The sequence below is a fragment of the Pagrus major genome, chromosome 19 (assembly GCF_040436345.1).
Source record: "Pagrus major chromosome 19, Pma_NU_1.0".
Taxonomy (NCBI): Eukaryota; Metazoa; Chordata; class Actinopteri; order Spariformes; family Sparidae; genus Pagrus; species Pagrus major.
The window spans coordinates 12517914-12542182 of record NC_133233.1 but is presented as its reverse complement, the minus strand read 5'-3'; the positions used below and the strand labels follow the sequence as shown (position 1 = coordinate 12542182).

General features: G+C 41.7%; 1 protein-coding gene across 1 annotated transcript in view; it reads left to right on the top strand.

The window, feature by feature from the left end:
* ofcc1 (orofacial cleft 1 candidate 1) overlaps positions 1–24269 on the top strand; it is a 194271-nt gene that overhangs the window by 149744 nt on the left and 20258 nt on the right. The window contains exons 19-22 of the mRNA XM_073488057.1: positions 8670–8921; positions 11868–12120; positions 12644–12807; positions 17753–17912. Coding sequence (XP_073344158.1) covers positions 8670–8921; positions 11868–12120; positions 12644–12807; positions 17753–17912 — 829 coding nt within the window. The remainder of the gene's footprint in view (positions 1–8669; positions 8922–11867; positions 12121–12643; positions 12808–17752; positions 17913–24269) is intronic.

Sequence of the window (24269 nt, the reverse complement as noted above, 5' to 3'; positions counted from 1 at the left end):
TCTCTAGTGCTTTCCAGGGCTCTTTCCTGTGCTGAGGGGGCAGGAATGTGTCTGCGTGCGTGCACGCGCAAGTGCATGCATGCGTGTGTGAAAGAGAGGCCCCTGGCTACCTCAGCCCGAGTGCACATGTTAGGGTTTTCTGTGGCCAGACGCGCCCTGGGTCACTTCGGATCTCACAGACACACACATACACAATCAACGTGCCGCTTCCTTTATGGAAATCGGAGCTGTCAGCTCCCTGACAGGCTAGTGTTGCAATATGATTGGCTAATCTGCAGTGATGTGGGTGTCAGTCAGAGCTGACTGCAGTCCCATTGGTGGTCTGGGTCAAATGAACGTGTTTCCCACAGACATGTAAGAGAGAGGAAGGGGAGGGGAGGCTCGGATACAGGAAAAATGACAGGAACTATATGTGAAAGCGTATGAGTGATTGCGTGTGATTTGTGCATGAGAGTGTGTGTGTGTGTGTGTGTGTGTGAGAGAGCGAAAGAGAGCTAGGCCAGAGGTGACACTTCCCTCACGCTCTTCTTTTTTAATCTGTAATCACTCGTTCCCCAGTCTGACACAAACATCTGAAAAAGATGGCAAAAGTAAACAAACAACTCCCCAAGACTTCAAAAGTGGATTTTAACATGCAGATACATGTTAGCTAATGCACCGCAGCACAAACATGCACTAATGCACAGCACCCTGTGCAAATAAACATGAACTTTTAGCAAAACATCACTGACGGGCAGCTCTAATAATACAACTGACAGGTTGTAGATGTTGATGTAATCAACATTTGATTCACCGTGAAACATTTGTGTATTTTGGAGCATGATGTCACCAGCACCTATTGTAGCCGTCACCAGTTTAGAACCAGAGCACGCTTGATTGATAATTGCACCGACACCACAGTTAACAGTTTGCGTTTGTCTTACACTGTATTTGTTCGAAGGCACACACATATAAGGGATATGACTGGCATTTATAAAAATGTGCATAAACCTTCCCCATCAGAAATACTCTTGTTGATACTTTTTGCGTCAAGGGTTGATCTTGTGATGGAAGCTGCAATGCACTGTTGTTTTTATCAACATTTGGAAGAAATGTTAAAGCAGCATTTTATTGATAGAACACAGAACAATAACGTTCAGAATATGCTATTATGCAAAAAAAAAAAAAAAAATCTGATTTAAGAAAGTAATAGAGATACATATCACGTAGAAACAGCAGCTTTTAGAGGCCCACATCATCCTAATAGAGTGAAAAAGAGAGTGATTCAGGAGCCGGGTGTCATTTCAGGTCATGTCTTGGCACAGAAAACCTTTATTTTTGTCTTGCTTTCTTTTTTCTTTGTCCATCACCCACTTAATTGCTCTCTACGTACACACACATTACACATAGTTAGTCTCCCTGGCTCGTAATTATTTCCTCTCTCCTTCTCACGTCCTCCCGTTAATTCTGTCTTCATCTCGCTTTCTCTGCCTCTCATTTTCTCCATCTCTCTCTCTGCACCCTTTCCTCGTTCTCTCTCTCTGTCTCTATCTCTCTGGTGACAATGTCCTGCAGTTATGAGGCAAGGTCAGAGAAGTGAAATCCATTTAAATACTGATGCAACTCTCCGGAGGCCCATACTCAGCCTCCGCAGCACTCCTCCCTGCACGCCTCACCCGAATTGATGAATGGATAGATCTCTTTAGAACACTTAGTATTTGTCCTGCATTAATCACTCAATGTATTACACATCTACTGGCAGCGTGTTTGGACTATTTTCTCACTGCCCCCCCTAAGAAAAAACTTTATAGAGAGGAAAAACAACCTGTTCTTCATTGTGGAGGACTGTGGTGGTAGTTGTAGTAGCTGAGTGTGTAACGAGAGCCTGGGAAGTCCCTGTTTGTTGATCCCAGGTGCATCTGCATTTGAAATGTTTCCACCCTAGTTTATAGCGCACCGAGGGACCTGCCATTTCCATGTTTTAATCCCCTCTCGTGCTAAGTCAGGCGCTCCATAAAAACGCCACATGTTGCATGGCAGTGAAACGGCTACCTCATGTACACTTCTAAACTATTCCAAGGTGTGCATGGAGGCCAAAACACTTTTTTGCAGGAGGGATTTGTTTGGCCAGTCAACCGGAAAGCTGGATTATAACTCATCAAATAAGATTTCTTGAATGGCTAGTAGCTTTAGAAGTTCTCCATTGAACTAAGAATATTTGTTTACTAAAGACATTTCATTCAAAACCATGTCCGTTGTAGCCTATAATAATAATAATAATAATAATAATAATAATAATAATAATAATAATAATAATAAAAAACGGAATAAGCATTCTGGCTTTGAGTTTCATCATCATCTCTGACCTCCGGTTCAGGTGTTTATAGGTCGACATTTTGGGAAATACCCATTCACTTTCTTGGGCCGAGAGTTAGATGAAAATGTGATCAGTAAATACTAGTGCAGCTCTTGTTTATAACATGCTGTTCAACACAGATTATCTGGCAATGTGAGGGGTTTACAGATCCATTCTCGAGCCTCACAGACTCAGCCGCCCCGATAATATCAAACGTGTTTGACCCTAACCCGAACCACATCAAACAAGGAGAGAGGCATCCAGGAGCAGTCGACAAACAACAGTAAACATTCTTACCCTAGAGGCTAACGTTAGCTAGCATTCCACTGTTGACAGAAACTTAAAAACCACACCTCTAGTTCTGTCTGAAGAATAGAAAACCTGTGTTGGCCGCTTCCCCCAACTCATCCAGACTCGTTTTACCTTCACTGCAACGAGTCACTAGAGCAAGTTGTTGCACCACGCTAATCTCCATTTTGTTTACATCTACTTCCCCATGACATCAGTCTGCAGAGCCATGAAGCCAGAGCTCTGGAGCCAAACCCCCGCTGCTGCACAGAGCTTGGTTCGCTGTCTATCCAAAATTATGAACATCCAAAGTGTCACTAGTCCAAATTGCACCAAATACAACACTGCACTTCCTTTGGTCCTCGGCTACACGTCAGTCAAGTATGATGTAGATCAGATGAACAGTTCTCGAGATATGCGAATAACAGACAGACAGACAGAGATTGCTTGCTTTATAGTTATATTAAGCTACAGCCAGCAGCTGGTTAGCTTATGTATATTTTTAGGTGAAACACAGTACCTTCTGTCTCGTCTTCACCTGAGGTTGCCAAGCTCAAAGCGTGGAAAAAAGCAAATCACCAGCAATTCCTTTAAAGATTGTGAAACAATTGTATGCACAACCATTGATCATAATCACAGATTTGTATTTTTTAGTTTGATCTGATAATAACCCACACCCTGCTCTTCATTATGTTGCTGACGTGCATTTTTTTCACTTGCTTTCAAATTAAATCTGACATAATCACTGATACAACATTTCTATCAGCATGTGATTCTGTGCCAGCGTTGCATCTCATCCTCTGCTAGCTGAACAACATGGAGCACTTGTGGCCTTTTCCGTTGCCCTGATATGCTTGCCTGCATGTGAGAACCTCCCTCGCATTGTAAAAATGAGCAGCCATCTATTAGTCAAACATGGATTCCTAATTAAGTGGAACATATTTTTTTTCACTGCTTTTGATTATGCTCTCCTCCACTCCCTGTCAGCTGCAAATAATTCTGATAATTTGCTGGTGCATCGTTACACTATTTTAATTATACGATGATGGACTCCAGTTCTGCAGCTGAGTCACTATTCCATAATTCTCTTTTAACTACACCCCAAATACCTGCCACTGTGCTCCCATTTTGTCAATGAAACTCATTTATGTGTATTCTCGCTTTGCCAGGGTCTCTGTAAAAAACAGCGCTTATAAAGCCCCCAAATGGTAAGGCAATTGTTCTTGGAACAAATAAAATGTATAAAAAAAAGAGGGGAGTGAGAGAGAGAGAAAGAGGGAGCACAAAGTTAAATCTGAAGCAAATTTTTGTACTTTTTTTTCAGTATAAATAAAACTTCTCTCAAGATGATATAAAAATGACTCAATTATCTAAAAGCCTTGCGGGCATATGCTGCTCTGTTCAACTTGTTTTTATGCATGCACACACACACACACACACACACACACACACACACACACACACACACACACACACACACACATATTCAAGGTGCTTTGCAAAAATGATACTAGCTTAGTAACCAATGATTATCATTTAATACATCTTGCGGGAGCGGCTGTCTTTGTGATTTCCACTTTGTGGGGTTTCATGGCTTCCTGCATTAAATTTGCCCCACCTGCGCAAAGCCCTGCTTCTGTGCCAGTCACTACGTAAACTGATGTGTTTCTGCATGAATGCAGTAAATAGGCAGTTAAAGCTTTATGTTTCTACTGTGAGAGTGGCCGTAGCAGCTGGATATGATGTCGACTTGGATTGGCATGCATGCAATATGCACATTGTTCTTACAAAGGAACTCGTATACTGCATCTGATATCTGTACATGTATGTAAATACACATACACAGTCAGTGCACTGAGCTTGAATTATAGATACTCTTATCCAAACAAAAAATAATCAAAATGAGAACGACCTGACACAATAGAAATGATGTTGCAATTGTAAACAGCACTGTAAAGGTGATTCAGTCTGTGTATGTGCACAGTATGTTTGTATGTTTGTATGTATATTGGATTCTTTCAGTGAGTCTCATGGCTTTAACAAAGACATCATGATAAAGTGCTTCACTGGTTAACTTATGACTGGTGTTGGACTGATCTATAAGTATTTATCCTTGTAATATCTGTGTCTCCCTGCTGACTAATATGGCATTTTAGCAGTAATATGGCTTAAATTTTTTTCATACAATAAAATTCTAGAAAGTGAGATTTCCAGATCTTTTATGATTATAAAGCCGGTCTAGGTGCTATATAAATAATGTTAAAGTGTCAAAACGCTCAATTCATAAAGAAATGTACACAGAAACTGTGCCCCTCAAACAACCTGTCACAATTTCCTTAATGTTGTGATGTCACAACTACACAACCATGCCCTTAGCATGGCACGGCAGAACTGATGTGGACAGATGGTGGGACGGGTTGGTGGGAGGTACCCACTCAGGCCTGTGAGAGCTGACCAATCAGAGCAGACTGGGCTTTTCAGGAGAGGGGCCTTAAAGAGACAGGCACAACAATGGAGCATTCAGACGGAGGGTGAATTGAGGTGCTGCACCAATGGACAGTATGCAAAATAATGTGTTTTCTGAACAATAAAGTATGCAAACATTTTCTAGTAGTCACTAGTAGTCACTCTTAGCTTGCTCCTTTTTTTTCTTTAAACAAGTCAGACTGGAACTTTGAACACATGCAATACTAATTAGCATGTATGTACATCTGTTTACAAGTTGCAAACTGAGTTCAACAGGGTTTTTTCCCCAACTACATTCAAAGCCTTAATAACCCCTAACAAAGGAACTGATTGTGTAACCTACAGAGGACAGATGACAGATACTGTCACAATCCAAAACAAATGCATTATCAGCATTCTCCAAAAATGAAATGTAAACAAAGACGTGGTATCTTCGGTCCTATCTCTTGACACCTAAGATAATCACACTTCCATAATCACCACAACACTCGTGCATCTGGGCCACTAAGAAAACAATCACCTTATCTGTCAATCTTTTAAGTCTATTTCCACACTGTATCTTTGCTTTCTCTACATCCCCAACAGCAAGCCGTTCTTCGACTCCGTGGGAAGAGATGTGTGGTTTTAGTGCATTTATAAACAATGCCCGTGGCCCAAATAAGAAAGTGACAGAAAATAACTTAATCCTCAAAATAAAGGGATAAGTCCAATACTTTAAGTGGCCTTAGACTGGAGGGTTTAAGCCATCAGGGCAAATACAGAGGGATTCTGAGGGCTACCTTCACTCTCCTCGGCCCTGGAGCCATCTCACCATAAATCTGCTATTTAAAATGTAACACCCCACTGTACTCCCCCCCTCCCTCCGCTCCTCTATCTCTCATTACCCATGACGTCTTAAAGGTTTAATACTTGTCCATACTTGCTATTCACTTTGTGCTATTTTTAAGAGCACAGCTCCCATTTGTTGTCACGCTGTACAATGTTGAGGGACGCAGCCTGGGAAAACCAGTCCAGGAGATGGTTCTTGCTCCAGTGGTTGACAGATATATGCTAGTTAAATGTGATTTACAGGCCTTGGCACTCTGTGGCAAGGTTTAAGGAGGATGATGAGTCCTTTTGCAACGTGCTTTGATGACATTGGAATGAACAACAAACATATCAAAAGATAATGAGGGAACAGCTCCTGGCCCAGATTTCACAGAATCGTATAAACTACAATTAAAATATAGTATTATGTGCCAATGCATGCCTGTTGAAATGGTTAGTTTCATCTCTGGGCCGCTACGCCACATGCTATCAGGCGTTCAGGGGACAAGCTGTGATATTGGAATGAAACATCCTTCGTTCCTGCAAGATAAAAAGCCCACACCTCCACCCCCTGCCTTCTCCTCTTTTTCTGCATTGTACTTTTGTAATTGGAGGTGCCATAATGAAATCAATTCAGTGGTGATAACAGATTTCACATCATGTTACCAGTTTCCTTTGGAAGAGGCCGCCACACGAAGACGTCTAAAAATATTCCTCTTTCATGCATCATCAATATCTTCATTATATGAAAGATGGGCGTCAGGTTGTATTTGCCGTTTTCGTTTAATGTCACTTGACAGGGTAGCATCTTGCCTGTGTCTGTGACACACTGCTTTTCTGTCTACTCCGTAATTCCACTCTTGCAGACATGCGGAAAAGCAGTTTTATACCACACAGAGGAGCAAGTGGTGATAAAGCTTGGAACAGAATGGACGTGCCTTTGTCAAAATCATAATAGAGAAGCAGAGACACACATTTGCGTGTACATGATCGTCTTTCTGTTCGTGGAACACTTCAGAATCATGTATAAACACACACTTGACACTGGGATTACACATTTTTCAACATATCTCCCATAAATCTAAAGTGTCATGTATGGATTCTTTGCTTCACGTAATTCAGGGCAGTGATTTTAAAGTTTTTTTATCTTTATTGTGAGTGTCATTCATCAATATGGAGACATATTAATGCATTTTTCATGTAACATTAATAGTAGAAAAACAATGGTAAACAGTGTCTTCTGATGATTTAATTTGCATGTAATAAAAAAGCAATAGATGCAGTGCAATTCTCCCTCCTTCTCTTATGCATATATTATCTTCTATGTACAGCATCTCACTGACCTCACACAGGAAATATACAGTATATATAGCACATACACATTGGATCACTTGGGATACATGCTTTTTAAAATATCAACCCCAGAAGTGACCGGTAACTGACTCCTATGACAGATGTTTATCCTCTCTGCTCCGGTTTATTTCAGACAGGCTATGAATATTTATCAGCTCAAACTGTTGACTGAGCATTTTCTGAATGAACGTCGAGTTCTCCCACGTGTACCGCGCACTACACCACTGCTCTTGTGTGCATCCACGAGGAACTTGATAACTTCAAATAATTTAACACTTCAGAGAGTGTGCCCACCTCACAGGAACGGCGAAGATGATCTCTTTTCTTGTTTTAAACGCAACTGCATGTCGGCTCGTATTTCTGCGGCAATGCAAGCAGAAGAAAACACAATGCTGCATTTTGATGCAAGTGGAGCCTAATTATTTGGCGAGGTGGTGGGGCGGGGGGGCGCTACAATTGATTCTGTTTTTTTTTTTGTTTTTTTTCTAGTTTTCTTCTTTAGGCAGTGTACCGTTTTCCCCAGATACCCACTACAAAGTGAATTCCAACTGTTCTCTGGGACACAGTGGTGAGACACAGGGATGTCCACAGGCGAAGGCCTTAAGTCACACTCTGTGATGCTAACCATAACTCTACTGTATACATCTACTTTAGCCTTGTGCTAATTACTGTCAGCCAGACGATGGAGGTTATCAGTGTCTGCTTGTGTTGACATGTTCAAACTATAATAAATGGATGTCTATGCACACTAATTTACTATTCACACAGACATGCTATACAGTGTTGTATATGATGTGTAGGATATTTTTGACGCTAGTTTGTCAGTCAACATATTTTCTCTCTCCTCTCCTCTCCTCTCCTCTCCTCTCCTCTCCTCTCCTCTCCTCTCCTCTCCTCTCCTCTCCTCTCCTCTCCTCTCCTCTCGCCTCCACTGTTCCATCTGTGCCTTCTATATGAAAGGGAATAGTTGAGCAGGCCTGACAAAGGGCGGCACAGAGGAGGCAGAGGTGCTGAGGGAGGCTGAGCACCGCTGGAAGGGATTCCTATCTGTTTGTGTGTGCATGTGTGCGTGTGTGAGTACATTTGTGTACATGTGCGATTGTGTGTCGATTTGAATACAACATTAGGGAAATGTAGTATTCAAATACCTTTGATATGCTGCATGCATCTGATGAGAGCAAACGCATGCATTTGAATACTATAATACTATGTGATGCAAAGAAAAGTATCTGCACTGAATCCAATCAGTCATTCAATCTGGGGTCACTATCCTTTGTATTTCTCTGCTGAGGTCCGCTTCATGTGGGTTAATTAACATTTTATGTATGACACTCATATACATCGTTGTGTTTAAAATAAAAAATATGATTATTGTTAGACGAAAAAGGAAAAAGTCTGATTCTCCTTTGTCTAAAAGCAGATCAGCACCGACTGGATCTGGATCCCGCTCCACACGCCTGTCCGACCGAGCCCGCCTGGCCCTCCGCATGCTGCCGTCCGAGCTGGGCCTACCGTTACCACGGCAACAACAGCCGCATAGTAGCTGGCGTGGCTCTGTTAGGCAGCTCGGCCTCATTATGCCGCTGCTGGCTTTGATGTGGTTTGTGAGGCTCTACCTGCATTACTGCAGCCAGTGGCTCTACCTCCAGGCCATAGCAGTTCCTGTCAACAAGTGAGTTTGCTTCCTTTGATATCGCCCTGAACGCACACACACACACACACGCACACACACATATGGGCGGGGGAAAGCGTATGGATACACATACACACACAGAGCAGAACCGCATAGACACTTTTCTGAACACACACATCGCTGCCGACATAAATCCCTTTACATGGAGGGCAGATACATACATAGATTACTGCTGAGCGCATAGGCATATTGCAGATGCACACAACAAGCAAGCTCAATCACACACATGCAAAGTACGGTTCTGGTGGAATGGGATGTGGAGAGGCTAAGGAGCAGAAGATGTGCAGTGAGTTCTGAGTGTGTGCGCTGGCAAACATGCACGCACACACACTGGATACGCCCTAATCATCTGTTTGGAATCCCCCCATTAACATTTTAACAAGACTCTCTCAATATTAACAAACCATTGCTGGGGGAGTTTGTTGATTTCACCACACGGCTTTAAGTCCCAAAAGACTACATTATTTGGAAGGAATTTATTGTTATTTTTTGGTGCACGGCATTGATAATAAACAGCAATAAGATAGCACAGAACTGTTAAATCACATCTCAATGGCATATGGTGCTGATTTAATTCATCACAATAAAACAAGCTGGCCGCAGACATGCGTACAAGCAGGTTTTATTACAATAACATGGGGGTGCAAACATCATGCGCGTTAAATCATGGAAAGTGATAGAAGAAGGCTGAGGGGAGGGAAAAAATGTGTTTGAATTAAAAAAAAGAAAAAGAAGGATGGACTGAGGGGGTGGATAGGAGGTGAAAAAAACAAAAATGCGAAAACAGAGGGGGTCAACGTCGGATGACAACTTCCACATGTCCGAATCTGCTGCTCTCCCTCCGAGCATTTCTCTCTCCATGCGACGGCCAGAGCTGGTGCTGCCCAGTGAGAGAGAGAGAGAGAGAGAGGCCGAGTGACAGCCAGAGTGGCTAGTGTGATGACAGGCCTCCCTCCCTTCTTGTTTTTATCTCGCTCTATATTTTTCCTCCTCTCTGACTCTTTCTCTCTTTTGCCTCCTCCTACCCCATAATGCACCCTCGGACATTAGCAGACAGCAAAGTGTGCCCAGGAGCGACAGAAGCTCCGGCCCCAGTGTCACTTCAGTCACCTATGAGCTGTCTGGTCTTCCTTTCTTGTGTTTTTCTGTTTTTTTATACAATGACACAAGTAAAAGTAGTCATACAGTTTATACTTAATGAAAATTAAATATAGAAGTTCATAATGCACAATTGCCCCCGCCACTGATACATATTATGTTGTATTAACTTTTACTGCTGATGCATCAATGTGTAGGATGCATTTTTATAGCTGGGTCAGTTAGGGTCAACATTAACTATTGTTCCATTAGCTGCAGTCTGTTAAAATGTGTTAAAATGTGTAATACACATGTATTAAATGCTAATTATAATTATAGGTTTTAAAAAATCTAATCCGCTAAATGATTAGTAACCTCTATAAACATACAGTACATCTGCATATGAATGAAGATTTTGATTAGATTTTGGTATCCAAAGTGTTCTGGTTTTTCATTTGTAGTCTGTTTGTAGTCCAAGTAGTATTAACCAGTCCTGTTTGAGCCGGCTTTGGTTGCCCGCAGGTGATGATTCAGGTTTGTTTTACCTTTATTTGATTTGTCTGCATTCATATGCAGACAAATTAAAGAGTTGTTTCTAAACCCCAGTCTTGCGCCCTAAGTCGCTAATCAGACTGCAAACAATGACAAGAGCATGAAAGAGGGAGTCTTAGTGCAGATATCCAGATATCTGCTGACAACACCAACAGCCGATGGGTTCAGAGATTATAACTAGTAACGCTCAAATGAATAGTATGCTGAAAATGCATACAATGCATGAAAATACTCACATAAAGAACATGTACCTCTATATTGTACTTACATACATACCTTGAGTAAATGTACTTAGGTACTTTCCACCATTGATCTAGATCCACATTGCCTAGAAATAGCACCTGCAGTTTTGATATTTCAATACAATATCACATTTGAAGAGACATCGAATGTGATTTAATATGGAATGATGCTGCCACCCTCAATATTTTAAATGGGACAATGCTGCCAATGTCAAAATTTATTAAATTGGAAAGTTTCATCGTATCATATCAAGATTCACTATGAATGAAATATCCCCCTGTCATTCCTGGAATGAGATTTAACAGTGCAATTTATCTGTAAACTAGAAGGCTACAGTGAAATAACATGAAGCTCCTCTGTCTGTACTGGTCATTTGGCGAGCTAATCTCTGTGCTCTGAAAGGACTTTTGGAGGATTGTATCTGTGTGTTAGGAGATGTGCCTCAGATAAAATGCCGATGGACCTCCACTGTCAGATTAATGGACGGAATCTGAGAGACGCTTGACTCTTGGAGCAAATCAGATGGAAATTAATGAGCAAAAACTGGACCTCTCCTCTCCCACCACTGGCTCTACCTCCTCCTGACTGATGGGAAGATTAAGGAACTCATGAGGCTTGCGGTAAATGGGGGAGTCTAACTTACAACGGGGGGATGAGAAAAGATCTGGCAAGTTTCCATCTGATTGGTATGAACACAGGTGTTGACACCGTCTGTCACAAGTTTATGATGTACTTTACTTTTTAATATTAAATGTAATATATAAATAAACATATAGATTATCAATCCAATAAAAGATATCTTTAAACATATCAAGACTAAGGCAGCACATATTAGTAAAACAGCCAATAATAGTGTTAGTTGTCATCGAACTAATTAAATATGATAGAATCAACCACAAATAATATAACATAGTGTGTGAACCGCTGGAACCAGTTGCCCTTGAGCTGCGAGGCATCATAAACCACTACTACATGCATATTGACACATGCACACACTTAACACTCCAGTCTACCCACACGCACGTCACCCGCCTCCGCTTCCTCTGCCGCCAGATTCCAGTTCCACGCACACACGGTGGACCTCGTATACCAGAGCTCTTTGCTCCACACCCGGGAGGAGCTGGCGATGGTGGTGGTGGGTCCCCTGACCTTGAACGCAGTAACGTTCCTGCTGGTTCTGATCAGATGGGGCTGTCAACAGATATTTGGCTCACTCCCTTCCTTCACGTCAAAGTTTATCATGGCTCAGGGAGTGTGGACAGTCCTCGACCCCCTGGCGGTCTTTGCAGTGGACGCCGTCCTCGGGGTAAGTCACTTAAAAATAACTTGGACACTTGTGCACTTTAAATAGGAGTTCACTTTATCTTGGCAAAGTGACTTTAGATTACAAAAAAAAGGGGGGGGGGGTGAGAAAGGAAATGTGCAAGGTTAGATGGGTGTCTTTTTTGGCAGCTGGTTGGATTTTGACTGTTCACAGTTGTGAATCATTTGACAAGAAGTACAGTGATGTCTCAATCCTAGTTAAAGGGCATTGTAATGGCAATATACATATATATATATATTTTTACTAATTTCTAAGAAATGGTTTCATGTCTTTGTTGTATTTGTGGTTTTAAAAAGTCAGCAATGTAACATAATTGAGTGAGAGCAACACCAGCTGACCAGTATGTGAAACTTTGTCCCTGAGCCATCATGTGATCTTCCTTTGATTGATCTCTGTCCTGGGTGAGAGCTTCCCCATATTGCAAATGTCCAGTCTTATACATCCAACATTTACAGATTTGTCTTTCTTTTTTCTTTCCTTTTTCTTTCAATCTCTGTCTCCTCAGCGTCTCGCTTACAGCCCGGACACACCGGTGGGTGATGCAGCCAAGCTTTACTGGCACTTCTATCGAGCTGACCAATCAGGTGCAGCGGGAGTGATCATCACTTTCTTCCTCTACGCGGTCCTTTTCCTGCTCTCCATCACCATCCTCTTCATTTACCTGCTCAGGTGAGACACGCAGGAAGGTAATGGCTTTATCTATTTGCATTTATGTCGTTAACTGTGATTATATGTCATATATGAGCCACAGGCATCACTCAAGTGCAACCACTGACTCTATGAAACATGGATGTTGCTTCAGGGTATGAAAGTAAAGCCAATGCAGAAGTGGCTTAAACCTGAATTATTTCTAATGTCCAGCAGGAGGTGACTCACTGGTGTCAAAAAGATGTCTAATTGTATGTAAGCTTATGAGAAAATGACCCTACTTCTCACATGATTTATTACCTCAGGAAACATTCTCATAATGAGTTTATGGTCTAAATGGCTAGTTTCAAGTCTTCATCAATACAGCACGGTGTTCATGTAATAAATTATGGCACCATTTTGAGTAAAATAGACAATAAAAGCAGGGTATGCTCTTGGGCGTGGCTTACCAGTGATTGACAAGTCACTAACACGGCTTGTGCTCTGGTTCTCAGTCAGATCCAGTCGGGATATCCTCCCCATCCTCCACCCTCTTGTCCAAATATGGTGACTTTTGTCTTGAAAAACAAGATTTCAACGGCCGTGACGCCAAACCACAGACCAGTGGGTGACGTCACAGTGGGTTTACAATTGAGTGCAACCTGAGAAACATGTCAGTGTCAAGACGTGAATCCAGTTCCTTTATATTTCCACAACGCTCATCCCCCCCCCGACTTTGAGCTCCATGTCCGACCTTCCCAGTGGCTCAAAGAGCATCACAACACAGCTCAAGCTCTAAATTATCATTTGGGTATTTTTGAATTGATGCAGCCTGTAGGGACATTCTGCCAATGAAGAGGAAAACCCTTTCTGAAACTCCCTGGCCCTCACCAGCCTACTATTCTCAGGCACCTGTTCAGAAATAACTCCAAACCTCCCACCCCCGCAGCCCCGTGCTACGTTTCACCCCATCCACCAGATCCACCATCCCCTCCTCTGTCCGCAGAAAAGCACAAAAAAAACAACAGAAAATGAAAACAAATGTTGATTTAATCCATTTTGATTTTATAGTCGCATGGAATTACTTATGCAGTTATGCATCAACCTCACACTTCTGCACACAAACACACACTGAGTTATCGGACACAAAAGCAGAAATACACACACACACGGCACAGTTGCCTTTTTTTTTAACATACCATACTCTGCAATTGGTTGGAAAATTGAAAGCGTTTCTAATTCAAAAGTTAGATGTGTTTTGATATAGCGTGAAGACATAACCCCCTTACATTATCCGATTAGGCTGAATGTTTTGCATGGTTGGTATCACTGCAGGTTTCATACATACTGAAATGGCCTGCATATACATGGTAGTGAACACACATACTCCATCATAATGCACTGTGTGTTCCACTCATGTCTTGCAGATTGAGGTCAGCCATGCTGAAGCATTTACTTGCTAGGCTTGTATTATGTTTTAGCACCTCAGACTGTTTTCACGTTTTTTTTTTTTCTGCTAAGCCTTCATCCCTCTATAAAGCTGTTAGAAGCTTCCTGATAGGTGGGAATGAAACAGGGAAAAAAACATAGCAAGTGTGAATCTCTCACAGGCGAGGTTAAGAGGGCTGGTCCTGAACTGCTGAATCACACACTCCCTTTTTCTCAGTTTTTGGAAAATCACAGGAGATTAACACTGCACTGCAATGTGAGGGCAGATTTAAACATACATTGCAGTAACAGGGGTCCCAAAATCCCAGACTATTGCACTTTTTGAATAATAGAAGGACATCATCTTTGCAGTGGAAGGGCGGGTGATAAATGACTGAATAATGTAACTCAGTATTCATCCAAGGTGTGTTCTTCCACCCCTCATATAGGACCAAATTCCATTAACGGCACAAAATGTAAGAAAACCCTTATTGAATTAATCAGTTTGAGATTGGCGGCCGAGGAGAGGGTGCCATCTAATTTCAGTAAGCGGGACGCTTATCGGGCGCCAGCTAAATGGACAATATTAAAACAGCAGCCGGGAATAATGACTTCTGCCACTCAACCGCCACACGGGTTTGTATTGAATGTAGGCCACGAGGCTGAAGCAAGGCTGATAATTTTATGGGTTACAGTTTCCTATTGGCTGCAAGGAAGGGGCTCTGACACAGAGCGTGACCTATTTCTAAAAAAAATGCCTCGGGCTATATGTATAGATAGAATGGACTGTTATCCTTTTTTAATTACATTTTAGGCAGCCTTTATTCACTGGCTGCAAAAAATACACATCAGTGATGTGTTTTACACCTCTATCCTCTTTGTAACTTCATAAACACCCAACAGAGTGACGTTAGGTTGATAGCGGCGCAGTTACATTCAAATGATTACAAGGTTCAAGACTGAAAAATGACTTAGTCTGCGTTCCCTTACACAATTACTATTTTTTTGTGGGTTTCTGTGTAGAAGGGTACTCAGTGCACAAGTTTGCATGTTGACATCCAACATCCACCAAATCAGTCACTAATTACTGCTTCTTGAAGAAAAAAAATGTACTGACTGTAAAATTAATGTACACTCGCCGGACACTTCATTAGGTACACTTGTACAATCTAATATGATCCAATAATTATGGTATATCTGAAAAGATTTACAGGCCAGGGCATCTCTGCAGCTTCATTATAATTATAATTCTGTTTTGTCACATATTAAACCTACCTTCTGCAGTTTGGATATTGAGATTTCATTTAATTGTGCAACTCTGCCATAAACTCTGCCTTTAAAAAGATAATTATACTCTTTGATTGACAGTGTGAGGTATTAATTTAACTACATGTGTATTATGGAGCTTGTAGTTTGCAGTGTTGTTGAACTGGACTCTATTATATTGAGGGGTGTTTGTAACATTTTGGCCATTCACATACATGAACATTACAGTGATGCTGGTACTGACTTTCCCTAAAAGTGTCCATATTTTAATTTACATTTTTTTATATAAATGACACAAAGGCAAAGAAAATGTGAATGTGAATTTTACCTATTTCAACTGGAAGCTCTCATGTTTCCCACACAGATTTTGCCACGGTTAAAATAATACTTTTTCGCGGTGGTAGACGCATCTTGGTTGCTTGGCAACTATCATTGTCTGTCGTCAGAAAACGACCACTTTTATCTGAGACAGATCAGCCAGATCCATTCACGGCTGATGCAGGTGAGCTCCACTCTGCTGCCCTGCACAGGCTCTTTGAGGAGCATGAAGGAGGGGAGACCGGGGAGTGCTGATGTGTGTGTGTGTTTGCGCAGGGGATATTAGTTTACACACCTGTATTGACTTTTGAAAAGATATCCTAACACACTCAAATTCATGACTCTCTATATTGGGTATTTATCATGAGGGATTATAGAGTTTGAAATCTAGCTGTCAAAATGACTCACAGCAGTTCCAGTAGTTCTGGTACTTCTAGTGTTAATGCACTCTTTAATACCAGCACCCACTGTGACCTCAACATGAAGTAGAACTATTACCTTTTTGGCACTGTCGACACAACTGAAGGCAGAAATGGCAGAGAAACAACCATCAATTCATTTTTCCTTGAAGAAGCAGTGATCAGTGACTGATTTGGCTGATTAACCCTATGTACCTGTTTAAACTGTAGGTGGTGAGTACATATACAGTACACATGGAAACTTTTGCATTGAATAAGAGCGCAATTGTTGAAATAAGCCTGAATATATATTTAATGTAAGTAGGTTTACAATACAAAAATACCGTCCCCCTTTTATCCACCATGGTCATGCTGTCATGAATGCTCAGTTGAAATGTATTCCATAAGTTAACACACGTCCTTAAGGTGACCCCTGTGCTGAAGAAGAGCTGATGAGAGCCTCATCATCCAGGTCATAGTCCAGATATAAGCAACACATACTTATATTTGGGGCACTTCCAACACGAAGGAAATGAGCCAGTTTTTGAAGCACAAAGATAAAAAAGATGGTGAATTCCTCCAAGAGAGAGGCCGCATAAATGAATGAGAAGCACAATTCAAGTGTAGGATGAAAATGAATGCATGCTATTCCTGTGTCTGAGGTCAAGATTCTACAAACATCCCGCTCCCAAGAGCGCTGGGGAATGATGCTGAGTTCAAAGCGCCGTACCAGCTTCTTGTATAAATCCCGGCCTCCTTGATGTTGGTTTTATTTGAGAGTTGATTACCCTCTGACAGACTAGAATCTCTATGGAAGGGCACAAGGTCTTTTGGTTTTGATGGTCAGCCAAGGCATTTGTTTACAGACATGGTGATTCTTTTTAGGGGTTGGCTGCATGCACCCTTGTGTGGCAAAAGAAAAATAACACTTTGGTGATGCGCGCTCATCTGGAGGTATGAATCAATACGCCTTCTGCTGCGCCGAACGTTTTCTTGTGACTCAGGCCGGTCTCTCCAGACACATCTGCAACCAGCACGTCCGTTGCATCTGCCATCTTTGAAGCTCAGCATTAACACTGAAGAATATCCCAGGATCTGACTCCCACACACGCTAACAGATGTACAACCACGCAGACACACAAACGCAGACATCGCTTCAGTCGGCTTGTGTTAACAAAGTGCTTCCCACTCACAGGCCAATTTGTTTGATTCCTTTTGCTCTTTCATTGTGTTGGAATTGATGTATTATACTTACACTGCAAACACGCTTTGTGTAATCAATAGAAGGTTCATGTGTTCCTCCAGCAAGTTGGGATCACTGTGATTTGACCTGTTCCATAAAAGCCAGCCAATATGACAGTAAAAAAATAAGACGTGGTGCTGTTCGGCATCGAGGAAACCGCAGAGCTAGTTATCCGTAATTATCATCTCTGACGCGAGGCAAAGATGCCGCTTTTCCCTGACTTTGACATTTGACCCCGTGTGACCTTTACAGGGCAAAGACAGTGATTCAGTATGGCGTCACTGCTGCTACACTTCCCCCTCCTCACTTCTTCTCTTCTCAACACGCTTCCCAGATTCCACAACGATGGCCGCATGCTGGACGTCTTTCAGCGGCTCACGGCCAAGGAGGGGACCTACTTCCTGCCTCAAGACCTGGAGCTGTCCAACCAGGAGCTGAGCTACATCGTCAAGAAGGCGGAGCAGTGGAGAGGCTTCAACGGGGAGAGGCGCAAGGTAAGCATCTCAGCACACCGCAGCCTCTCCTGTCTCTCTGGAGTAGACAATGCTCCTCTCCTCAAACCCTTGGAGATTAATTGGGCTAATGGATGTTTTCTTAACGAGAGAATGAGCCAAAAGGTCACTGATACTAATCTTGCTCGATTGGTCTGTGTGGTTACTTGTAACCCCGGGAGGTATCTGCTGTGATGCGGCGCTGAAGGAAAGAGTTTGATTCTGAAGGGAACATTTAATGGCAGCCATGTTGCTATCAAACTGTTCATCAATAGCACATTCAATCTGGTCATTTAAACGAAGATATTAGGTCCGAGAGGATGTATAGAACAGGCTCATTTTATATCATTACATTTTCTTTAGTTACATTTCAGAAAGCTGAGAATTCATCTCAGAGGTCTTTAGCTTCATTCTAATTAGTACAAGATAATTACCAAAACAGAAACTCGGCTAGCGGGCTGCCTGATTAGTCTGTGGAAACCAATTTCCGAAGATATTTCATTAAAGAGAGACTGCTCAATCAACACACATACCGGGATGCATATGCACATGCCACACCGTGCATTCTCTTCATATGGACAACCCGGTGTCATGGGGATTGCGGGGTTCTAGTTGGCATAAATGCATGTCCCCATGAAATTACTATTGCTGGGGAGAGGCTGTCGCGTGTCTGACAGCCCCAGCGTAGGTCGATGGTGATGACACTGGGAAGGGCAGTGTATTAGCAGCGAGCCTACACCCGATGTAGAAATCTTTGCATAGTGATTGAAAATGTGACTTGTTCAGATAAGGGAAATGGAACACAGCGATCAAACTGCAGCCCCCTTTAATTTATTCTCTAGGATTTGTTAGTGGCACACATCGCTCGCTGTTCATTAACTCCCTTGCTCTTTGCTTGCACAAGTTCATAGGGGTAAAATGGAACCAGAAACTCCAGTAGACTCTGTTTCTAGTGTAAGACGGACTGGTTGTTGAGAAATGATGCACAATTTTGTCTTGCTGGGGAGGAAAAAAGTAATTCAAAACATGTTTTGTTCAGGGACGAGGCTGTTAACATTTGTAGGATTGGGAAAATCTAATCACTAGAAAAACAACTTCTCCTCAGTCAAACTCCACATTTGAAGGTCTACTCCCCACAGTGTGAACGGAGGCAATCTGCATCTTTACAAACACAATTAAAGGCAGACGTTACACAGAAACAACTCAAGTAGTGATTGACAGAGTTTCAACTGATGAATACATGATTACCATTAATAAAAAAACAAGATTGTATCCCCTGGAGTTTGTCAGACAAATGGGAATAATGATTGCAGTTCATCAGTTGGTGTCTGACAAGTTTGCGTTGAACAGTGTTGATCTGCTGTGCCACGAGCTTTATTGAGCACTATGTGCCTTCATAGAAATCTTATCATTTTTACCGGACAAAGCATCAGCTGGTGACCTCACTTCTTGTGCAGAAGATGATGAATATTGTTGAGTTGAAAGGGGAACATTTTACACACTTGAAATGGTCTCACAATGTTATATTGAAGTCGTAAGATATGATTTGTGTTATGCGTAACCCTAAAAATGCAATAAAAGGTGAAAGACCCTCTCTCTGGGGCCAGTGTTTGCTTCGTCTTTGTGGGAAACATGGCGGTGCAAGAGGACCTGCACTCTCTGTAGATATAAAAGGTTCAATCTAATTTAGTGGAAACATAACAATTCCTAGTTTAAGGTGATTATACCCAAATGAAAACATAATTGTGAATATTAAAATACATTTCTGCCAGTAGATCCTCCTAAATACGACCGTTAGACCCTGAAACTGCCTAAAGTCTACTTTTTTACACCTGTCTTGTAAGCCTTAATGAACTGCAACCCTGGCTCCGAGAGGTGACTACACTACTGCTAATGGGATGGTGATGGACCTGCTTATTGGGAGAAAATTGAACCTCCCAATGTTTGGAGACTTTGAACGAAATTACACCCCCAAAGTTTGTGATTAAGAAAATGCTTCATTTAGCCGCTGATGGCCTCTTGCTGTGGTGGCACTGCTAAATCATCCTTGCATTACTGCATATCTCCCTCCACAGCAACAATTACAGCATACTTCATATTGTCCCTAATTTGCCGTTATTAAACTGATAAAATGCTAACACGTTAACACGTTCTACAGCATGATGAGAATTTAGGGTTATTGCATTTTATGATTTTTACATTATTCAAGCTGGCCATTTTTCATCAAAATAAGATGGGCCTTGCCATTATTTCATAATTATTGGAACAATTTCTCCTGTGAAAAGGGTCACTTTCCTAACTCAGCAAAGACATATCCCTGTTAGACTAATTTGCCTACATGCAAATTTTTGTCATTTTTCCCTCATTAACTATTTATCACAGACAGGAAAAAAATATATTCATGAAGGCGAGCAAAGGAGCAGCCCGACAGAGCCGAAACTAATATTTTGCAACTCTAATGATTTTTTGCATCCTTAATTAGATAGAATAAGGTTGATATGATTAGGTCAGGATGTAGTGTTTTTCATTAAAAATACATTTCAGAAACTGTATTCCAAATGTGCCCTTGCAATTAAATAATGAATCCGACGCATTCCTTATTACGGACCCAATTAATATCAGAGGCAAGGGCGTAATTTTAATAACAGTGGGCCACGAGGCCTTCATTAGCTGAGTGAGAGAAAGGAGGGATGAGGAGAAGGAAAACAAGGCACTCACAGGAACAGCAGCCGTCTGATATTGAGCCAATTTTAGAAAGTTATTGAACAGTACACTCTTAGAAGGATAAAGAATGACATTTTCTACAAATCAGATCTGGGGCAAACAGGAACTGCAAATACCTCCTGTTTGTTTTAGCCTCATTTGGTACCAGCTGTATGTCAGCTGGCAGACAGGAAAACAGAAAATGGAAAATCGTTTAGAGGATCACTACTGAGAGTCTTTAGAGGTTAATCTACTACCTTAATTTAGGTTTTAACATGCTGCAGCAATTTTAAGACCTCCTCTGTGGCACCCTATAGAGGTGTTTAAGCTGCATTGGATCACAGGTAGCAATTTGTTGCTTGACTGTGCATCAGTCAGGAAACCTTTAGTAGAAACAAGTTAGAAATCTGTCAGCCAGTTTGCTTGAGCAGCCAACCCACATTATACCTTTGATTTCCAGGTCCCTTGTACTTTAAAGGTCTAATTTGTTAAATAAGGCCCAAATTCACAGGGAGTTCCAAAAACACGGGGGCAGCATATCACCAGAATAACCAACAACTGCTACTCTTTGCTATCCTTGGCTGTAGCTAGCTAATTAGCTCATGGTTCAGTTAGCATTTGAGCCGGTGGCCCTAGGGTTTGCCTGGACCGGGATCTCGGATCATAGTCACCAGCTCAACTGGATTTGGCAACCTGAACATGGCTGGACACCGAACTGGGACTGAACACAACCTCAAAAAACGACTAAGTCAGTTTGACAACAGGTGATACAGTACAGAGGTGATTTACCAGGACTATGACTTCAGGAGCGACAAGACACGGCAGGCGGGGGACACGAGAGGTGTGCAGCGGAGCGGTGCATTAGAGAGTTGGACATCGACAGTGTGCCAAAACGACACGTAGAACCGGAATATTTTCACATCTTACTTGGTGAATTGAGGATTTATTTTGACCATACCAGAGGTAATTGTGGAAAGACAAACCAAGACTGTGTTGGAAGCGTCGTCTTAGTTAATGTGAGAAACTTGAATTCAGAAGGTTTAGGGTTGGATAATAGATGTAAATCTGTAATCTCCCAGCTGGAATGACAGAGGCTATCAGACTATTGACTCTTGCCTGTACAAAGTGGTATTAGGAGAAAGGATGGGTCAGGCTAACTGGTTAGCATGCTAATTACAGTAGACATCTCCCCAACACAGTGCATAGACTTTTTATTTTTAGAAATTTGCTCCTTGAACTGCTGGCCAGATCACCTCCAGTATCAACTGTAATGGGAAAACACACTTGCGGGACAAGCAGACTATTCTCTATTAGGGTTAGGGTTAGTATTGAACATTAATTTTAGATATACATAAGAGAACAGACATAAAATTTGTATTGTGTGTATGTATCAATGTGTAAAAATATATTTGCATTGTGCAGAGCTTCAGAGGTTCCCCAATATCACATGTATTATCATGACTTAACTACAGTTTATTCTAGGCAGGGACACAAGACAAGGAAAAAGTTAATGCCAGCAAAACAAAATGCGAGCTGATTATAATCAATTAGGTGAAAACTACTTTTCTGGATGTGCTGTGCTGTAACTTAGACCTCAGCAAAACCTCTCTGACGCTGTATCTCCCTCCAGCGCTGAAACAATAAAAAAAGAATCCACATTCAATAACCAACCTGCAAATGGCCTATTATTATCAAACTTGTAATTTTCACAAGGCAGTCATAAAACATAATCTAATTTTTACTTTCTCACCAATTAACTTTATATTATAGATTCCTCCATGCCATATGATCATCTGAGTTGCTTCAAGGTTTAAATATTACTCTCGGGTTAAGATGTCAGCAGTAGAGCTCGCTGGCTAAGCAAAGAGGGTTGAATGAGTCAAGGACCTATCTACCTGTGTGCCCTTTAATTTGATCACAGGAAGGAAGGGAAAGAATGGGTTTCCGTTAAAGATCATTAGCCCCAAGTGTTGTGGATAACAGCTGAGAGAGGGGGCATTAGCTCACACACCAATTATGGCATTTTTCATAATTGAAATTCTTTAAGACTTACCTCACTTTTTGTACTACGCTGCTTTTTACATCTGCGAAGGACGTCACACCTTTTACACTTAGTGTGCAAGAGTAAATTGTTTAGAGATTATGGATGTGGTATTTATTTTAATTAATGTAATCTTCTTATAGCCCTCTAGTGAAGTGTGGTTTTCACTGAGCACAGTAACGTAGATGTCTTTTTGCATTCACAATACTTAGTATGTAGTATGTGTTTCTGTTTGCTAAAAAACGGACATAGTGATGAGCACAACAGATCATTGCTGCTGTCTTAAATCAAAAACATGCAGAAAACCACAGATCACAGCCAAAGTCAATCCACAAACTGCAAGTGAAACATGGTTTAAAACAAACATGGAGCAGCGTATCACCTGGAGTAACTACTAACTGTTGCTAACGGTGGCTGCCTAGAGCGAGTTAGCTCAGTTAGCCGTGCAGCTGGTGGTTCGAAGTGGGAGGTCGGGCCACTGGGTATTGGTATTTACTCTGCTAGCACGAGAGCTTTTGACCGGGCAGGTCAGGGCTATCTGGTTAGCATGCTAACTTAGGTAGATACCTCTGTAATACAATACATAGACATCATAACTTCTTTCTTTACCATTGATAGTTTTAGTTGTTGTTTTAATGTTTTGGACTAACATTCTTATATGTTGCACCTTTAAAGTTTGATTCACATTATGTTTAGTCTTCCTTCTTCACCCTCTGACTCTCTCCGGCACTCTCAGGTTACAGCAACAGGTGACCAAATGAAATGAGTCGTTACATTGAATAAAAATAGGATTTCTCTGGGTTTGAACATTGTTGGAAACATTTGGGATAATGGAAGTAAACAATTCACCAAAAATATTTAACAAAGGTCGGTCGGTTTTAGACATTTCAATGCAGAAATGTCCCGTATAATATCTCAAAGAGAACTGTGATTAGGCCACTGTTTTCAAGATGGCTCAGCACGGAGGCTAACAGAAACCTGCGGGATAAGCCAATCAGAACTCGACAGATTTTGACAGGAAACTGCAGTCGACACTGCAGATTAGTCAGTTAGAGGCAAGTTGTACAAAATGAAACAAACAAACAAAACTCTTTACTTTCCTGGTGCTTTTACTACTATCATGCTCTGAGCTAGTGAGAGTGCTAGTATGCTCCACATCATACTAGTGCCTCGGTAATGAGCCCCATTAATTATGTAAAGGCAGTGATGCAGATGGACCTAATTAATTGTCTCCCGTCACCCCCTTGATTACTGTACCTGGAAGGGAGGTGTTAATTTCTGTAATACTTAAGCAGGTACGCAAACTGTTTTGTCAGAGCCACCGCTATGACAATGACAGAGTAGAGAGCCAGCTTACCCGCTGCAAAGCTCTTTTCCTGTTAATTCACCAAAAGGAAACTTTCCCAGTGGTGGTGGTGACATTGTGATAATTGAAGGAGAGAGGGAGAGATTAAAAGAAGTGGGGGAGGTTGGAGGGAGGCGGTTCGTGAGGTGGCCCTGGAGATGTTTTCGCAACCTGATTGCATCAACATTTGCGTACCTTCGTGCCGTTTGTCTCCGTATGTCTAGGTAATGGGTTACCAGCGGGCGAGTTTGGGAACACCCAAGGTGCTTTG